This window comes from Cyanistes caeruleus, chromosome 18 (genome assembly GCF_971803275.1).
Source record: "Cyanistes caeruleus chromosome 18, bCyaCae1.hap1.1, whole genome shotgun sequence".
NCBI lineage: Eukaryota > Metazoa > Chordata > Aves > Passeriformes > Paridae > Cyanistes > Cyanistes caeruleus.
The window spans coordinates 10,244,404-10,264,222 of NC_141718.1; the positions used below are offsets into that span (position 1 = coordinate 10,244,404).

General features: G+C 42.4%; 1 protein-coding gene and 1 long non-coding RNA gene across 4 annotated transcripts in view; one reads left to right on the top strand and one right to left on the bottom strand.

The window, feature by feature from the left end:
* The first annotated feature begins 13 nt into the window (after positions 1–13).
* Positions 14–13,971, top strand: LOC147649931 (uncharacterized). 2 transcript variants are annotated; one of them, XR_015277671.1, is made up of 3 exons: positions 14–451; positions 2,916–4,930; positions 10,397–13,971. It is a non-coding gene; the product is annotated as an uncharacterized LOC147649931 (long non-coding RNA). The 2 variants fall into 2 exon arrangements; XR_015277672.1 differs by having other exon boundaries at positions 14–415; positions 2,916–3,041.
* Positions 4,160–19,819, bottom strand: part of GCN1 (GCN1 activator of EIF2AK4) — a 38,308-nt gene continuing 22,648 nt past the window's right edge. Inside the window, exons 36-58 of one of the 2 annotated variants that reach the window (XM_086855514.1) lie at positions 19,681–19,795; positions 19,079–19,258; positions 18,517–18,737; positions 17,770–17,838; positions 17,503–17,641; positions 17,198–17,394; positions 16,696–16,838; positions 15,791–15,908; positions 15,414–15,629; positions 14,917–15,081; positions 14,346–14,507; positions 13,777–13,869; positions 13,389–13,532; positions 12,200–12,469; positions 11,974–12,087; positions 11,228–11,458; positions 10,433–10,626; positions 9,744–9,858; positions 8,607–8,703; positions 7,607–7,752; positions 6,904–7,008; positions 5,429–5,647; positions 4,160–4,871 (exon numbers count right to left, since the gene is read on the bottom strand). In XM_086855514.1, coding sequence (XP_086711640.1) covers positions 4,746–4,871; positions 5,429–5,647; positions 6,904–7,008; positions 7,607–7,752; positions 8,607–8,703; positions 9,744–9,858; positions 10,433–10,626; positions 11,228–11,458; positions 11,974–12,087; positions 12,200–12,469; positions 13,389–13,532; positions 13,777–13,869; positions 14,346–14,507; positions 14,917–15,081; positions 15,414–15,629; positions 15,791–15,908; positions 16,696–16,838; positions 17,198–17,394; positions 17,503–17,641; positions 17,770–17,838; positions 18,517–18,737; positions 19,079–19,258; positions 19,681–19,795 — 3,579 coding nt within the window. In that variant the 3' untranslated portion in view covers positions 4,160–4,745. Of the gene's footprint in view, positions 4,872–5,428; positions 5,648–6,903; positions 7,009–7,606; positions 7,756–8,606; positions 8,704–9,743; positions 9,859–10,432; positions 10,627–11,227; positions 11,459–11,973; positions 12,088–12,199; positions 12,470–13,388; positions 13,533–13,776; positions 13,870–14,345; positions 14,508–14,916; positions 15,082–15,413; positions 15,630–15,790; positions 15,909–16,695; positions 16,839–17,197; positions 17,395–17,502; positions 17,642–17,769; positions 17,839–18,516; positions 18,738–19,078; positions 19,259–19,680; positions 19,796–19,819 lie in introns of both variants that reach the window. The other variant, XM_086855513.1, reaches the window with a different exon arrangement.

Genomic DNA, 19,819 nt, shown 5'->3' on the forward strand with positions numbered 1-19,819 from the left:
CCCGCAGCTGCGCGGGAAAACGGCCGCGCCCTCACGCGCCCGCGGCTGCGCCTGAGGGGCGGCGGTTGAGCGGCTGGCGCGCGCCGGCTGCCATGGCGGGCGCGTGAGGGGACTCCCCGCCCGCCGCCGGCGCCCCGCTTCCCCTCCACGGGAACCTTGTCCTCCCTCTGTCCGCGCCCCGTCCATGGCCCGGGACTACCGAGCCGCCGAGACTCCGTCAGGCGCCAGCCTGTCCCGTCCTGCCCCCCCCCCCCCCTCCCCAGGTCCTTTAGGTGCTCGTGTGAGGACGCGGCAGAAAGCGACTCTGCCCTCAGGAAAGCATCAGGCGTGAGGGAGCCGCAGCACTCCCAGGTCCGCTCTAAAGGAGCGATTTGTGTAGGTACAGGAACAGTTCCCGTCGCAACCCAAGCCGCAGGTGAGGAGCCCCACAGCAGCGATATGAAATGTCCAGGTGTGTGTCAGAGGCCTGGCAAGTTAGGCTAGTCTGAAATTAAATTCCTGGGGGTTTTTAATCCAGCCTGTGGATGGGTCAGGAAGGGCCTTGAATTCACGCCCATCAGCAGCTGTGCTTGCACCGTCCCCAGCTCACATCTGCAGTTCACAAGCACTGTCACAATCATCCAACAGCCTGGGTGATTTTGTTACCAGTTGCACAGACATTGACTACACAAATTCTGCAAGGCTGTGGTCACTTTTTAGGTGATTGCCACTTTTAAGTGGAGACATAACACAAGAAAAAATGATGGGTTTTTGCTCTGATTAAATAATTCAATTTGATCCCAGGTACCAGTGAGAATTTTTTCTTAGAAAAAATAATGAAACCTGTCTTACTAACATGCCTTGTCATTCAGATGGGAAGAGGTATGTTAGCACTAAAGAACTTGCATTGTTATAGATTATAAATGAGTCTGTGTTAGGAAGGAATTGTTCCCTGTGAGGCTGGTGAGGCCCTGGCACAGGTTGCCCAGAGAAGCTGTGCTGCCCAATCCCTGGATGTGGCCAAGGCCAGGCTGGGTGGGGACTGGGGCAACCTGGCATAGTGGGTGTTGTCCCACTTAATTATAAACCTTTCTTAATCTTAACCTTCAAAAACATATTATAGTTCTCAAAGTTCACCCTGTGGATCCTGGAATCCACTCATGTGACCTTCAGCACACATTCATGCTGCAACTCAGGCATTTTAAACACCACATATATCTATCTATACATGTATCTGTATCACCCACCCCAGACAAGCGGATCATGCAACCCAGCACCTCAGAGTAACTGAGGACACTGTAGCTGCAGGGAAATCCCTTGAATTCAGCACATAAACCACCAGTTCAAACCCAAAATGATAGTGACTCCTATTACCTCTATTTTTAAGCTCATGAAAGCCCATCATCTGAATAGCGTGAGGCGTCACAATGTCACCAAATAAAATGGACAGTAAGAACTGTGACTAATGAAAAAAAAAAAAGTATTTGAATATTTTATGCTTTTGCATTTGTCTCCCACTGTAATTTTTAGCACCTTGTAAGTTTAAACCTCTCATAAATTATTTTTTGATCTTCCTGAAATACACACAGTTCAGCTGTCACTCAAGAGACAGTTGCTTGACAGTTCAAAGATGTTATTACCATCAGTTGTAGGGAAAAATTATCTTTTACTGACAACTGGTATTTTTAAGACATTTGAAATGAGAAAAAAAAAAAATTCTCTAGTCTCCAAGTTGGCACAATCAATTTATCAGATCTCATGTTGTGGCAAAAATTATGGGTATTTCCTCTCTGATATGTTATACTGCAGTGTATAAATAGTTTAGCAAAAAGCAGCTATCAAAATCCAAATCGAGTGTTTCATTGTGACTGAAAAATCAGCATATTCACCACAATGCAAGCGAGCTACCTTTTACTCCTCCCTCTCAGGAACAGCTAAGCTCAGAGCAGAAATTCAGGTGCTGTTTGGGAAGATGAATGAGTTTTTCCACTTGCTGCTATGTAAGCTGGAACTACAAATCACCAAAATAATAGAATTTTTTCTATTCTAAAATGAACAAGTTAACAAAATGGGCTTAATTTACCTATAATTTTCTTCCCCACGTTTATGTGGAGCATCAGTTGGAATCAGAATAGGTAAGCCAAGGTGCGTGTGACCAAGAGCTCAAACAGCCATTCTTCACCAAAACTTGCCATTTTTTCATTCCTCCTGGCTGCAGTGATGGAATGATTCCAGTACAATCACTGAGCTTTTTGACACCTACTTAGTAGGTTTTGAATGGCACCAAATTCTGTACATTTCAGGGCAGAGGTTTTTGCATTGTATGCTTTAACTGCTGTTCTGTGATCCCAAAGCACAGCTAATTCATCACAGCTGAAACTCATTCCAGTGCCCCAAGCTGCCAAATCTTTAAGAGCATTTACTTGAGTTTTCACTCTTGAGTATTACCAATTCAGTGCAAAATACATACTTTTAAGAGGATTTCAGATGCACAAGTACGTTGAAAGGCAAAAATCAGAATTGAAACCCACCTTCAGAATGCAGCTAAATGTGATGAAACAGAACACAATTTCCATCAGACCTACTGGGAAGAGCTGCAGTTTTGTAGAAATACATCCAATGCATAAATACAAGATTAGAGATAATTAGCTTAAGAGCCATTTTGTAGCTTGGCTTCATAGCTGATCACAAACTAAATGTGTCAATGACATGGTGGTACAACAAGGGAACAGCTAGACCTTGTGTTGGGGTGGACAACTGTGTTTGTTATGTGGGGCTTGCAGAACAACTCTCCAGAGACCTGGGCCAGCAGTGGACACCTCGAGGCAAAGAGGAGTCAGAATGAAACAAACAAACATGAGGAGCAGCAGTGTAAGTTTAGAAAACATGGAAATTTCTAAGAAAATGCATAGAAAATCTAAATTTATTTCATCCAGGGGTGAGGACACTGAAGTGACCATGCAATTGCTGCAAAAATGAGCTGTTTTAAATGTCTGTGGGAACAGGAAAAGCAGCAATGCTAGTCAAGTAGCAGCAAGGAAAACTTTTTCTTCAGACATGAGGTAAGTTCTGACAGTCTGATAAGTTCATATAATGAAATAGATGGCATAGAGAGGTTATGGAATCTCCATTCTACAATGCTATAAAAAGAATTGTGTGGCAGTCAGCCAGGCATGGTTTAGTGGGAGCTGAGCCTATCTTAGGTACAGAGTAAAACAGCTGATTTCCCAAGTTCCTTCCACTAAGTGCTATAGCAAATCTGTTGTCAGGATGCTACACCACAGACTGGGAATTCACAAAGCACCAAGAACATTTTGCCAGATTCTCGTATTTCTGACCAGAATAAACCACAGCACTTCCAAATACCTGCTCACAATTGTATCTTACTGTTTGAGGCATTAGTATGATAAAAATGTTCCTGTGTTTGCTGCTACTGCCATATAAGAAAATTGCTTCTAGCAGAACGTGTGTTCCCATGGGGCTCCACTTTGTGCTCTCAGATTTTATGGTGTGTAGTGTTGTGTTCTCCCATCATCATGGTTTGAGCCATTAGAGTTACAAGCAAAGGAGATTACACACACACAGCCCCCACCCACATGAAAAAACAAATCTTAGTGCTCTGGCTTCTCAGGTTCAACGAGCTTCTGTGAGTTTCATAAAATAGATAAGGCTTACTTAACTATTGCTCTACATGGAATGTAAAGGTTATTTTGCCTTCTAAAAATTTGTATTCTGCAACAAGATTTTCACTATTTCCATCAAGTGACATAAAATGTACTAGTTAATTTTTTTTTTTTTTCCTAAGAGAGATATATGTGGCCAGGTAAAAAAAAAATACTTTCTTGGAGCAGCACAGCTCATTAACCAAAAAACCTAATGTCAAGTATCTTGCAAAGCCTTTGAAGATGTAAATACAAAAGACTTTTCATGAGCTGGGTAACTAAAAAGCTGTCTGTAGTCAAAAATGCTTTGGAAATTAACAGGAGTAATTACTTTAAAATTTCATTAAATGTCATAAAAAGTTCTTGTCTTGCCTCAGTTTCACAAAAGGTTTTCACAGATCACAGCACTGTCCACTCTCCAAACTGTATGCCCTAGAACAAACAGGTCTGAAAAGTAAATCACAGTATAAGTTTGTTGACAAATGAATTTGTAAAAAGAACAGTTTACATCAGAAGGATCAAAGTCAGAACCTTTATTAAATGTTCCTTCTCTAAACAGACTGCATTTAATCCCCCTTTCGCATCTGTGATTTCTAAGGCTATTTTAAATACTCCGTTTTACAGGGATTTTCAGTCTTCAGAACCGTCACAAGCAGCAAGTTAGCAGTACACAGAAACAATACAACTGAACTTTCACTGAGTTCTATTCCTACCTCCCAGGGTGTGTGGAAAAACCAACAATACCTCCAGTACTGGAGTTTTTGCACAGACCCTGGAAAGGAAATAGTTGTCACCAGAGTTTAAGCCTGATGTGCTCTAGCCACATCTCACAATTGGCCACAGTTGACCAGTATTGGTTAGTATGTCTGTCTCTTGCAAATTATCTGTTTCAAAAAGGGGACCAAATTTTTAATTTTCATCTAGTGTGGGTCTAATTAAGGCTATTCTGGTATATTTGATACTAAAATACTCTCTGGGAGTCCTTTTCATGAAATCCCATCAGAATTAACATTTTCAAAAATGAAAACATTTATAATAGGTGTTTGAGAGTTGAAATGCTGATGCAGCCGTTGGTTCAGTGTTTCCTAGTCTTCGGGAGCTTTATCACGTCAGGATAGTGTCATCAATCTGTTCCTCAGAGTCAGCCTGCCCAGCCAGCTTCCGCAGGGACCTCCTGCAGCTTTCATTGAGAAGCTCCAGGCTGGCAGCATCCAGAATCTTGGAAACTGACTGTGGAAGGGAGACAGCACCAGTTACCAACTCCTTACAACACACCATTCAAAATCAGGGTGAGTCTAAGTGCCTTACACGCTGTATCAACCGTAATTTTTCAAATGTTCCAAAAGTCTTCACCTGGTTTTACAATTCCAGAAGTGGCAACTATCCAAAAGCAGGTCAGACTTAGAAGACAGGTCTGGAAATGGATGCATGAAGTAGTCCATCCTAAATACTCCCTAGCTCCACTGTGATCATCCAGGTGACCAAAACAATGAATGATCAGTGCCAGCTGAGGGTACTCAGCACAGGCAAGGTGTAAGGGGATATGTTAAATGCCTCCAGTCTATAAATGCTGCACTACAGGTGTTACTGATTTCTTCAGAGCTTAGCATGACAATGCTGCTGAAGATCTAAATGAAAATGGGCATGCCCCACCTCATCTATTTCATAGATGAAATTCTATTTCTGTATTTCCAGCACATTCTGAGGCTGCAGGCACCACACAGATAAAAGCAGAAGGTGACACAGCCTTTCTACCAACAATTATGTTTTTTTAATATGTCTCATACCTCAAGCACTTCTTCACCCGCTCTCATCTTCAGAAGGTTGACAATAGCCTGGTCACTGTAGGCTCTTACACTGGTGTTTTTGTCTTTTGTGTTGTCCAGAAGTGCTTTGAGAATTGGTTTAATTGTCTGAGTATCCAATGGGGGAAGATGGCTTTTATTTGCCCACCAAATCATTTTTTCTGCAACCAACTTTATGTCACTGGATGAGTTCTGAAGACACTGAAGGAGACAAAGATACACTTACATTCAGATATACCAAGGACATGTATTTGAAGTGGGGATTTTTTTCTAATTTAAGTATTTAAAACTATGCTAAGAAAAGCAAGTAGTTTTCAATTTTCAAGTCAGAGGTACACAAGATACACACTTGTTACCAATTAAGTCTGACCAAACTGTGTAAGAGAAGGTCAAACCTTGAAAACAAGACAATTTTTCAAAAGAAAATTTCTAAATATGTAGTTGATGACAGTGTCACGTGTTCATCTCAACTGTCTCAGGAAATGACAGTGACCAGTAAGTGCAGAAAAGCTGATAGTGTCAGCACCTCTACAACACACTCACTCAGCAACAACAGCCAAGTCAATCTCTGGTTGGAATATTGGGTGCATTTTAACAATGGATTCCACTTCAAAATTCAAATAATGAGAGTTCTGTATTTTAATCTTAACCCATTTAAAACATGAAAGCTAATATCTGAATGTCAAGTGCATTGTTAACATGATGATAAAGGTTTTGTGGCAAGTGTGATATTTTATATTTTAACACAATACTATTATATTAATATAGAAAAGTTGGATTCCAAACAAAAAGTCTGCTTTGAAGAATATTGACCTGTATCATGCCAACTTGGTAGTTTTTCAAGTAAATTGCAAAGAAATGTAAAATCTGAAAAAATAACATGCTGCAGCATCACCCCTCTCTATCTATCCCTGTCTACCAAGAGGGATATTTAAACTGGGGTTCGGGAAGGGCAGATAACTAAAGAAATCAAAAAACCCCAGCCACACATCAAAAGAAACAAAACAACCAATAAAGGAATTTTGAATAAAAACATTTAAATCAAAATGAACTGAAAAAGATGTTAATTTCAATGTTCTCAGGTGTGGTGAGTTTTGGTATTTGATACATCTCTAGCAAAGGCTGTTTGACCTTTAGCAATCTTAAAAACCTGACAGCTTCCTCACACTCTTCTCTGCCTCTTTGCCAACTGTTTGCTGCTGCAAAGGAGAAATGCATTTATAAGAATTAGACTTGGGATTCAGCACAGAAAGCTCAAAAGCAAATTTCCATGTTAGAGCAGGGATGGCAGTGTTGTATTCACAGCTTTTAAGCAGGCTGGTACAGTGATCTGCACTCTTCCTCAAAAAGAATCATCTAGGTTTTCAGGGACTTGACAGACCCACCCATGAGTTAGGTCAAACAGAGATTCAGATCACACAAGAACACCACCAGATTGTTAACATGAAAATTCTTACCTTAATAAAGAGGCTGGAAAGTTTGGGAGGCAGGTTGTCTCCCTCTTCCATGTGGTATTTCATGAGAAAGCCCATTCCTCTGATGCCACTAACTGCAATTGGGATCTTCAGCATAAAGACATTGGTATTATTAGAGCAGAATTCAACAACAGCCTTTAAAACCAAACTATGGTCTGTCAGTTTTTGTGGAAGGCTAAACCCATCTTTCAAAAGAACAGCACCAACAAAGCAGGAAAACACTGGGTTAATAGTACTGGGTAATATGATTAGAAAATCCCAATGCAACCATGAGCCAGAGGAAGTAAGGCAGCAGGCCCCACCAAGCCCACAAAATTCTTACCCCAAACTACTCCTTCATCACCAGATTAAAAATCTTCCTCCTAAAATGAGTAATTTCCACTTCTTGCAAACTTAGTCTGTGAATGAGAACTCTCTAGGGAAACAGGAGTGTAATTTACTCCAAATGAAAGCTACTCTGCACTAAAAGATTACTTAATCTTCATCTCCCCAGAGATCAGAACTCAAAGAACCAGAACAGTTGTGTAATTTCACCATAAAAGCTGCATTTAGCCAAGGGAGAATCTTCAGATGGCACTTGGGGGCTTTTGTCCTGGTTGGTAACACAGGACCTGTTCACACACCTTTCAAAACTGCTCCCAACAAGCGCTTGCCACAGCACTCCCGGCTGTCGGGCAGGACTCACCCTGTCGGCCGTGGCATTGCTGATGATCATCTCCTGGACACTGCTGTAGTATTTTGGGGAACACAGCCTGCCAGGAGCCACGTTCACAGCCACAGAGAGAGCCAGGCTCCGGCCGTGCCTCACCATCCAGTCGATGCCAGAGACATCTGCTGCAGAGGAAAGAACACAACAATGGTAGGGCTCCTGCTATCCAGTCCTCTTCATCTGAAAGGCTCTTGGCAGTTTGTCAATTCACTGCCATAAAATGAAGTAACAAGCAGCATCTAAAACAGTTCCCTGCTGCCTCCATTTCTCCCAAAAAGACATACAGACAGAGCTAAAATGCAGTACCTTTTCCAGACAGGAACACCACCTGGGTAGGTAGGGAAGCAGATGCAAACAAGGGACTCTCTTGTTCAACTCAAGATACTTCTGTTAGTTCAAAGTTAGGCAAGCTTTGACTCTCTAATGAATTTGTAAAAGTCATCTATAATCTATCTAACCAGCCAACAGACTTCTTGTTTAATCCCACAGGGGAGAATCATTCATAACACACTCAAACACTGGGGTCCTATAAAACTCATGTTTTTTTCTAACTTAGAGCCAAATTAGTTAATTCTCCAAAAGCATGAAGTCATCAGATGTGATGCAACTAGCATCAGCCAATCTAAGATCACAGTGCTCTTCCAAAAGGTGGGATGGCCCTCCTGTCCACCCTGACTGAACATCCTGTCATGTCCAACTGTCCTCATGTCAGCAACAGCAATTACTCAGCCATGCTAGTACTTTTATCAAGTCATCAGATAACAAATCCAAAGAAAAAAGTCTGGGCAACCCCAAGCGACAACCTAATCTGTGCTCCCTGCGGACCAGAGTGCATGAATTAAGGGCTGTGAGCAAAGAAAAGCACAAGAAAATACAGAGCAGAGATTCAGTCACAAAGTTAGCCTGAATCAATGGCTGAGAAGGAATATTCCCTCCTTTCAGAATCTGTTCCAGTCCTGTAAACAGCTTCACCTACCCAGTAAGTGCTGGTGGAGAACGGTGCTGAGCTCGTCGTCGGACAGAAAGGCGCACAGCTCTGCCAGGCAGCCAGCCGAGGCCATGCGGGTGGCATCCTGACAGGGGATGGGAGAACAGAGAACATGGCTTGAGCTCAACACACCCCAGAGACAGGCAGCAAGAAAAACAAGTGTCAGAAGATGACAGGAAATAAAGAGGAGGAGAAATCAAATAGTAATATTTCACTCCTACTCCCTGAGGATTTCTTTCAGTTCACATGGTTTCTTGTATGTAATGGAACATAAAACCAAATCTAAGATCAAAAAAAGCCAGCAGAGACTGAAGAATTGCAGATCTTATCTAAGTTCTGATTTGTTAAATGGAAAAGTCATAAAGATGGAATTCAGTGTTTTAAAATATGAGTTCATAGGTGCTTAGTTTTGATTCACTTACTGTAAGCATTATTTCTAGCCATCTCTGGATGAGCTGATCTCTGACATAAACTCTTAGTACTTTTTATTTAACACTTCCAGGCTTTTGCTATTTTGGCTTCCTTATGTGGCCATCCCATGGACTGTCCACTTCTCCCCCAAATTTACAACCCAGTGGGAATGTTTCCATTTTTCTACCTCTAGCATGTCAACATATGCATGTCTGTTGCAAGAGACTGACATAAAAAAGAAATTATTAGATGATTAATTTAATCTCACTCACGTTACTGTTGCTATCTGCTATATACAGAAGACCCTATATTAAACTTGGAGAGCTTCTCTCATTGGAGCAAGATCTGCCATTATCTGAAAAAATTCTCACACAGAATGATAAACCTTACCTGAGAGGCTACAAACACATCTGTGCATATATTGAAGGTACCACAGGCTTTCTCCAAGATAAAAAGCAACTCCTGACTGCAGAGCTACCTGAAACCTGTTAGTGAGGAGCTGTAGGTCAAACCCACGTATGCAGTTGCCAAGGAAACATTAAACTGGAAGCTTTTCAGGGTTACCAGGAATCTCCAACTCTTCACTGTGACTACATCATTAGTAATGTTCCCAGAAGTTATTTTAGATAGTAATTCTGTTAGAAAGTTCAGATTTTAAATGTAAGAGCAAGACTGTGTGCAGCAGGGGACCTTTGCAGCTGGCTGAAGCAGTACCTCATCATGTCCCAGCATGCCCAGCAGCACTGTGCTAATATTCTTCCTAATTGCAGCATCTACTTTTGCACCAGCTCCTCGTGTGACAAACCGCAGCGCTTGCAGCATCGTATCCCTGGAAGAGATCACATTCTACAGTCAGACACTGCCTCTCCCCCACCCTCCAAGAGAAATTTTGCTCTGGATATCTACAGATCCTTACACAGCAATTACACTGAGATGCCTTGCAGTTTGGGAGAGTGATCCCTTGTCTGCACTGCTGGAGACACCATCCTAGACAGTGCTTCCATATTTCTGTCTAACACAATACAGATATTTTCTGATTGTTCAACCATTAAAAAAATTATCATGGCAGGAAGTTGCTGTCTTAGGGATCTGTGCCTTTAGGATACATGACAGCTGCTTTACTTCAGGTCAGACTGACAGTCAATACTGCCTTTTTTCTGAAAGTGGGCTGCTTGGGGATGTGCAGGAGAGAACTGGGCAGACCCCAAGCACTCTTTCTCCTAAATACTCTCACAGCTTACCTTCTGACACAGGAAGGTCCCATAATCCCCATTCTTGGTTTACAGTCCACTGCTTTCACTACTACATGCATCTTACTCTAATTGGGGGTTTTGTTTATTCATCCCAGCTCTTTCTTTCATCCTCAGTAAGCAGGAAGGTCTGAGATGTCAGCTGCAGCTCACCTGATGGCAGAGTCATCGCTGGAGCGAATTCCATTCAGGAGCTCCGTGAAGAGAGGATCCACTTTGACATGGATGACAATGAGTTTCCCAAGAGCATCGGCAGCTTTGAGGCGAACAGCGCGGTTTGAGTCCTGCAGAGCTTTGGTGAACGTTGTTTGCAACTGAGGCAAAAACGGTTTCAGAGCAATCTCAACCTATTCCAGAGCGGAAGAAGGGCAAGTGTTGGGTCAAGTATTAAAGATCAAAGCCTGAAAACAGCATGATCTCTTCTACAGCAGTCTGTTATCAGAGAGCCCTCGTTAAATCTTATCACGTTACTAAAACAGGAAAAACGTGAAATAACAATTTACCACAAAACCTTTGACCTTTTCCAATCTAATAATCTTTTCTTCACACTGAACTACAAAGGTAGCACTGAGAAATTTTACACTATCATGAACAGCCTTTTGTACTCATAGTACTAAATAAAAGCTCAGCTCTGTTCAAAGATACGTAAGATGTTTGCACTTAACAATACATAAAAAAGGAGAGATTAATTACATGGTGGGTTTTAATCACTTGAAAGTGAGATCGGCATTGATCCATATTTCTGAGAAGCCCAGTGGTTCAGCACTGGGGGCTTTTTTTGTAGGCCAGAAGCTGCTGGAAGAATGCAATCCAGTTACAGTGCTATTCCTACATATCAGATCCACAGCAGCAGGCATCCCAGCTGTATTTACATGAACAGCAGCAGATATTTCTGAAGGTTGCCATGGAAAATGTTCACAAACCACAGTCCAAAACTTTGAATCTTACCTTAGCTAAAAGAAGGCTTAAGGTTTCAAGCAGAGCCACCTTGACATTCCAGCTGAACCGATCTCCCAAGATTCGAATGAGTGGCCCAGTGATGCTCACCACAGATGGTTTGAGAGCTTCAGCAGAAGTCAGTTTTATAACCAGCCCTAAGGCCTTTGCTGCCTCCTCTTTCTGTTCTGGATTACCAGTTAAAACACCTTCCCGCAGCACCACAAGTATGGAAGTCACTCCCTGTCACGAAAATCAGATAAGAAAGCTTAGAAGCTAAGATGCAAGAAATATGTATCTTATTTTTGCTCCTATTATACACCAGATGCACAAACTTGGAGAGTCTCTCTCAATTTCCTGTTGACCTTCAGCTGCCTGATTCCACATTGACAGAGCTACTTTTATTTGGTTTGATTTCATGCCTCTCCGCCTTACTAAGCCAGTTGCTATGAGAAAAGTGGTGGCAGCTCAGGGAATTTTTAAACCAGAGAAATTTGGCACAGAAGTCCAGTGTCACTCCCCCACAAAAAGCAGCCAGCAACCATAACTTACATGCATAAGAGAATTGTCAGAGACTTCATTGCAAGAGGGGTCTTCTGTAGGGTTACTCAAAAGCTCTAACCTACAAAAAGTCCTCCAATATGTAGGTTCGGGGTGCCTAAATAGTTATTCCTTCTAATAGCTGTAATATCAATCAGCTCTCCCCAAAGGTGGATTATTGTGCCTATGATGAATCCATGCTCATTCTGATCCTTTACCTTCTTAGGAATACAGAATCCTGGCACATGCTCGCCCTTGGCCTCATTCCCTACAATCCGGATATCCCTGTGCAGGTCCTCAATGAGAGCAAGCTGGTTCCCAGCATCTAATTTCTGCAGGAGAGAGGGGTAAAACAAAGATCAGGCAACATGACATCCATGTATCTTTTGTGAAGTCTTCTCAGGCCAGGCATTACTCCTGTAACCTTTTTAAGCTGCCTCTCACCTTGGTGATGGAATTAAGTGCATCCCAGCTTTCATTCAGAACTACAGGGTTGGTGTCATTAAACAGGCGAATCAAGCCTGAAACTAAGCTCCTGAGATGCCCAGTGTAGTCTGCTTTTGTCTTGGAGCAGTAGATATTCAGCATGACAGCTGCTGCCTGTCTCATGCCCAGCTCAGGGCTGCGGGTAGCTTCTAGCAAATCTTCAGTTATAATTCTTTGTCCAACATCATCTTCCACAGAGAGGATCACAGACTGGCAGTTTGCCATCTCCTGAAGAACCCAAATTAACTTTATATTAGCTCTCAAACAGAACAAAGCCAAGTTTAGCCCCAGGTTTCTCCATATTATCCCACTTGCTAATTGTTTCTCATTAAAGAGCTGATCACATCACCACTGGAGGCTTGACTCAGTCCTGGTGCAGACACAGGTATGACCAATTCTTAAACAAGTGGCCAAACTCTGCTGAACTGACCACTGCAGCAGGTGCAGGAGGGCTAATTTACAAAAATTACTGTAGCTCAGTCTCCCTCATCTTACTCACCCATGAGAGACTGAGTCTTGTCAGATAACATTCTTCTGATTTAGGTAGTTTAATGCTGTGCATCACAGCACTAATTACAAGCACGTCTGTGGGTACATTAGAGATCTCCAGGCAGACCTGGGGCTAGAAGCTGATCTAATGGGTATCCACAGCAGAAAGACAACAGGACCCTGTCACTCATTCCTAATTCACCAACTGATTATGAAAATGTCTGTCCACAGTCACAACTCCAAGATGATCTCTGGAGTCCAAACACCAGATGTTTTGGAAAGCAGTACGGGAGGAGTGCAGCATGCAAAACAGGAGATTTCCTCCCTGCAGCCCTTTAATCTCTCAGTCTTCTACACCACGAATAAACACAAAGTTAACTAGACTTTCTGGCAGTTCTCCATGAATAAGTAAACTGAGAATTGTATCTTGTAACAGGCCAAGGAGACTTTTAAATGGATACAAATAGATTTGGAAAGCATACGTTTTTTGACTCACAATATGCCACCAGGCAAAAAGACTCATCCTGGAGAAGCTAATGGACTGAATTAAACATGCAATCTGTGAATCTAGAGAACACAGATTCTGGGCTGGGAAATAAACCTGGTGCACTATCTTCAGGCAACCTGTCACAACAAAGAGCTGAGCTGTGCTACTTGCCAATTGCTCTTCACTGGTGCCCAGCTTCTCTTTGAGTGCAGACATCATGGCAGGCAGGATGACACTCAAATGCCGTGTCAGAGCGTCCCCTGCCACTGAGGAGAGGAAAGCCAGCACCCGGGTGTTCACTGGAGGGGTAGTCAACTACAAAAATAAAAAATAACACCAAAAAATTGAGAAAAGCAGAAAGTTTTTTTCAGAGAGAGTCTCATTTGCTCTGCAACATGAAATATTTATGCAACACAAGCCAAGTAACAATGTTTTGAGCACAAAATCACAAGAAAATGTCAGATGTGCTCTCCCTTTTGCCATACTGGTCCAAAGAAAACTGTCAGCAAGCAGAGGAAACAGCACAGATAGAAAGTTTAAAATTTGTTTCCCACTGTACCTTTGGCACCAAGTAAGGCAGCACCACACGGCTCTTGACAGCCATAACTTGTTTAAGACCATCCACAGCAAAGTCAGCTGTCTCTTCATTATCCTACAGGGAAAAAGAGACAAACCTGAGAAATGATCTGTGACACACCAAGCTAAGCCCTGTTTCAAGGGACAATCTTCCATGTCATCATAAAAACAAAACAAAGTCCTTCTACTCAAAAATGTTCTCATATTCTCATAGTACCTAGCAAACCCCATCTGATGTGACAGATGTTTTCTTGTCACATCAGAAATATTTTCCATTTCAGGCATGGTGGCCAAGCATGTCACTTGGGTGACACTGGGTGACAATGGCAATTCCATCGCAGAGCCAGGTGTAGCAATTCCGAGGCCTAGGCTTAAGCCACAAGATCTTCCCTACCACTGGTTAGGATGACTCCAGGAGGAGATAAAATACCGGTGCCATTCCATGGAAGGTCTGCCAGTGCAATCCTCCTCCTCCTCCTTTAAGTTAATTATTCAAAACTTGTCCCACAACATAATTAATCAGGTTGTTGACTAATGCTGAGCAATGCTCACCAGCTGCTTCAGCAAGAAGGGCAGGATGTCTTCAAGAGCCTGATGGCCAATTGTTGAGTGCAGCTGTTCAAATGTTTTGGCAGCAGCCTCTCGAACTTCTTCCAGAGGGTCACACAGTGCTTTTCTCACTGTAGGAACCAGGGACTCAGAGAAAAGCAGTACCTGTAGATGAAGAGATAAAATTACAGAACATCTAAAGCACACCAGAAATGCGAATCTCAGTAAAGTAGCGATGAATGCAGAATTTGTACAACTGAAACTAACTGCAGTTTGCTTGGAATAATATTGGATGAAAAGCAGGCTCCATCAACACAAATAGTTGCAGTGCTCTAAGGCTACCTAGTGGAAGATTTCTAGTATTATATCTCATAAAAGACAATGTTTAAATTTATCGATTGATACAAATTCATTCAATTTTCCTGAGCAGCAACTCAGTGTCAGTTACAAACCCTGACTTCAGACCACAGAACAAGTCCAGCACTAGCTGTATATTTCTGTCTCAAGTGCAATATCTGCACCATAACATCAGTACCTAGGAAAGTGGGAATTTCACCTGGCACACGTGACTCACCGCATCCCTGCTGGTTGATTTCATGATCTCGCTCAAACCGATGCAGACTCCTTGCCTCTCATCGCTCTTGTCTGATCTCAGCCCATCTTCCAGGATAGGAATGATTTCAGGAAGGATCTTCTCCCCTAACTTTCGGACAAGGTCTCCTAATGTCCGTGCTGCAACCTGTCCCCAAAAACATATGAATTATTTTCCTTTTTTATAAAACTTTAGAAAGTGAACTGTGAGCAAACACTCCTGACCATATACTATTGTCCATAGTGCAGACAGAGCAGTAGGAATGGAAACAGTTTTACAAATAACCATTGAAAAATAATTTTACTGTCATTACAATCACAGTTGCATTCAGCATATGGAGAACTTAAGACATGCTCATGCTCAGAACAGTTAAACTGATGACAGCTTTGGAATGTCTTATAGAGAATTATCCTGTGCTCCTCAGGAGTTATTTTCTACAGTCACCTGCAGGATCAGGAAGGCACAACTCAATTCCTCACCGTTCGCTTATCTGCACAAGTACTGGCCAGGAATTTCAGCAGAAGCCCAAAGAGTGTTGGCAGGATTTCCCGCAGTGTCCGAGGAGTGTTTGAGACAACGATTTTCCAGACATGTAAGGAGGCCTGGCGCACCACCAGCTGCGTGTCCGAGCGGCCCATGTACAGCCCTGCCAGCACCCTGTTCCTCCTCTCCACTCCCAGAGCATTAATGATAGCCTGGAAAAAAAATAGCACAGAAATCTATTATCTGCCCCTGAAATCTATAAAAAGAACAGAATACATGATTATTCAAAATGTCTTTCCAGCAGGCTGTCCATGCTGATTTAAAACAGGAGAATTTGAACAAATAAAGGCACAACAGGCAAGAACAGCTTTACCTTGTTTGACTGGGCTGTTCCAAAGTTGTCATCCTCTGAGGCAGTTTCTGTGGTCATTTTTCCAGTAACTCCTGAGATATGGAATAGAAGATCTCCAAGGAGCTGAACTGAGCTGAACCTGGCAACAAGAGCAAGTCAAGTGTTACAAACAGGGCGCTCAGGCAGTACCTGTCCAGTTCTGACAGGCTGTCAGCTACAGAGCAGAGCTGAATGTGAAGCACAGCTGGGTCTGCACTGAAATGCTGCAAGGGCTGATGTGTAACATCAGTCTGCCAACATGGCTGAAAGCAGCATGATAAAGTGAAAGGGAAGGAATGAGTTCCAAACTGGAAGGGCTGAGAGAATTTTCAATCAAAGCAATGAATCCAAGAATAGCCTTGACTCTAAAAAGGAACAAGACATTGCCTGCATCTAATACAAACAACATTCACCTGGGGTAAGAGTACTTAGCAGCACTCAGCTGGCACAAATCATTTAGTGAAGCTAATTTTTGGGCAACTGCTATTGGCTGTGAGTGCTCCACTGTGCATTTTCATACACAGGAATATTGGCCTGTTTTTGCATTTTCATATACAGGAGAACAGTAACTTGCTCGGCATTTGGAGAAATGAAAAGCAGTATATAAGGGCTAAATATTGCCACATCAGCTGCCTTGGAAGTGCATTTCAGAGTCACTGCCAGAATTAATAATCCAGCATGAATACTCTGCAGGTAGTGAAAAACCTGATCCAGCCTGGTAGGGCTTTGCACACTCAAGTGCTGTAAGGCATCATACTCAAATCAACAAGCAAAAAGAGACACTTGTTTTTGCTTCACAGGAGGTCTCTGCATTTCTTTTGAGGAGCAACACAGCACCTAAATCACACCAGTTTTTAAAGCATGGAAGGGAAAGGTTTGTGCCTTACCTTATCCTCCACAAGTCATCAAAGAGCCCATCCTCAAGCTGTGGCAGGAGCAGAGCAATGGCAGTCTCGGCGTACATGCTGATGATTCGCTGCCCCGCGCGCAGCGCCGTGTCCCGCACAAACTCGTTCTCGTCTGCCAGGGCCTGCACACAGGCACAAAAGGGGCTCTGAAAACTTGGCCTTTCAGCACAATACACAAAAGCAACAGGAGGAAAACACATCAATGTTTTCTCTCTCCACCATGAAAGCCAAGTGAACTACAGAGTTGTTGTGAAAGCACCAAGATGACTTAAAAAACTAGTGACCACATGTAAAAGACAGCAAGCCAGTAACTTAGAAGAAATAATTTATAATTTAAATTCCCTTTCTTTTTTTTTCTAGTAGTCCAGCCAAGCTAGACAAGTCTCTGCACATCCCACAATTACTGAAAATGATACTTAAAATGCTCTGGAGGCTTCTTTTTATTCTCTGGTAAATAAAATTTTTCCATTTTGCTACATACCTTAAGGATACAAGGAATGATGGGACCAACATAGGGAGTGAACTTGTCTCCAAAGGTAATTGGCAGGTAGTTGAACATCATGATATAACCATCTCGTACATGTGGAGCAATATCCACTTTACTGGCAGTCGCTACAATCTCTGGCATAAGTTTCTCCAGCTTTTCTACCCCCAAACCAGCCATAACTTCAGCCAGACCTGGAGGAAAAAGGCAGGGAACAGAGCTGATACACATAAGAAACAAGCAGCTGATCTGATTTAATATGAGAAAACCTGAGCTCAGTGCTCACACACAGCTGGCCCCACCTTGAGCAGCACCGGAGCGATCCACTGAGCTCTGCTCGTATGTCAGTGTCTCCATCAGCCACGGCAACAAATCCTCAAAGCAGGACTCTCCCATACCCTTCACCATGGCCCCCAGGGCCTTGGCAGATACTGTGCGCACCTAACAGACAAGAGAAACACAGATCTGCAAAATGTCCAGTCAAAGGTGCTACAGATGTGCCAGGCTGATTAGGACAGTGTTTAACCTAATGCACTGAAAGACAAACTGTGTTTGTACAAAAGACTTACTTCAGGTACAGGATCCAACAGAGAGGCCTTCAGTCCAGGGGTCACACTGGGTAGGTATGGAGCCAGATCCTAAAACAAAGAGCCCAAAAAGTCAGAACCAGATTCAAAATGAGAGAAAACAGTCATCTTCATGTAAAGGACATTCACCCCTTATAAGCAGCTAACATCCTGAGAGTTTAATTAATTGCTCTCACAATACTGCAAACAAGCATAGTGAATTATTCTGGAAGTCCAAGAAACACCAGTTCTGTGCAGATCACTCAAAACCTTTTTAATGCTCACTCACAACCCTCACAGCAGTTTGTGTCTTAGGAAAATCCAACACTCTTAACATTTACGCAAGGTTTAAATGTAGAGATTATCAGCACAAAAATTAAACACAGATCTTCAGCCTACAGTCAGGTCCTACAAATACTTTTCAAACAAATCCTGGACCCATTTGTTAGCAGCTGATCTGTGTTTCACCTGTTTGTTTGTTCAGGCATTTCTTACATGGTAAAAATTACAAGACCTTTTTGCAGGGATAAATGGATAATAACTAGAGGACCAAAGCTGACAGTCTTAAGGATCTGAGAACTGTCACTATCCTTATAGCCATCTGCTTATTTACACACATTTAATTAAGAAGCTGCATAGATTCTAGTATTTTCTCCCTTAACAGCAAAATCTCCAAGCCATATAAATTTTCTCTTGTGCTTGTCCCATAATCAATTAGAATAGAGTTAGAGGGCATTTTTAGCACTATACCTTCTGGTCAGTCAGGGAGTACATGTTCCCAATGATCTGGGCAGCCATTTTCCTGGTGTCTGTGGAACGATCCTGGAAAGCTCTCTGAACAATTGGCATGATCAGTGCTAAGGATGGAGCATCAATGAAATGGACAAATTTGGTATCCAACAGAGTCTGCAAACACTTCTGAGTCTTCCTGGAGGGGTCAGTGAGAGCATCCAACAGAACTGGAGCAATTGCTGTATATTTTTAAAAAGGAGAGAAAAGACTTTATTTGTACATAAACCAAAATCATGTCAGGACGAGCTGGTGTGCTCTCATGGGATATTTTATGTCCTTCCAAAGCAACGAGCAGCACAAGGACTGGGGAAACTCTATTAACATCAATTGAAAAAATGGACAGGAACATTTAAAAAGCCTGGAAACAGACAGTTGCTATCAAGCTTTCATGTTGTACTTCTGTAGGATTCATTTAATTTTTATATAAATTTGCATTTAATCCTAAATACCATTAACCTAAACCTTGCTATTATAAACCACAGTCACATCAGGACATTACAGATCCACAGACAGGTCTTACCCAGGATCTCTGGATTCCTGATGACAGACCCAATCTGTCTGAGAGCCTGCTGCCCTGCATTCTGCACCTTCACATGGGAATCTGTCAGCACTTCAGTGAGTTTGGGCACAATGTTGGGTAAACAGGAAGAGAGTTGTTTGGGAGCACAGTATGCCATAGCCCCCAACAGTTCCACTGACCCTGTGAACAAAGTACACCAAGAAAAAAAAGATGAAAGAAAGGACAAAACACAGTATTAAGAATTGACATGAGATGATAATCACATTTACTTCTAACTCAAATCTGCCAGTCAGAGAAAACAAAGAAAGGCTGAAATGCATTAAGTCACTCTATGCCACTTAAAGTCACCAAAAAATACTTTTGCTTTGTACGAGGGAAAACGAAGAGACATGATACAAACTGTCCCTTGAATATGCAGTGGGGAAAAAGGTTATTCAAATGTGTCAGGGAATTCAGCTGTAAAAAGCTGGAGAAGCTCCACAGTCCCTTATAAGACTATGCAATCATGGCCATGTGTAGAGATGAAGGAATACACAAGGGGGATGACAGCAAAGGGAACTGTGGGTCACTCTCAATCATATGAGGCACATATTGGTCCATACCAGCTTTAGTTCTCCAAGATTCCTCTTCTAGGGCTGCAAGAAGTGATGGCAAAACCAGCTTCACTCCGTGAGTACTCAGATTGCTCATTACAGCTTTGGCACAGTCATCTGCAGCCTCCAAGGAGAAGAGAACACTCAT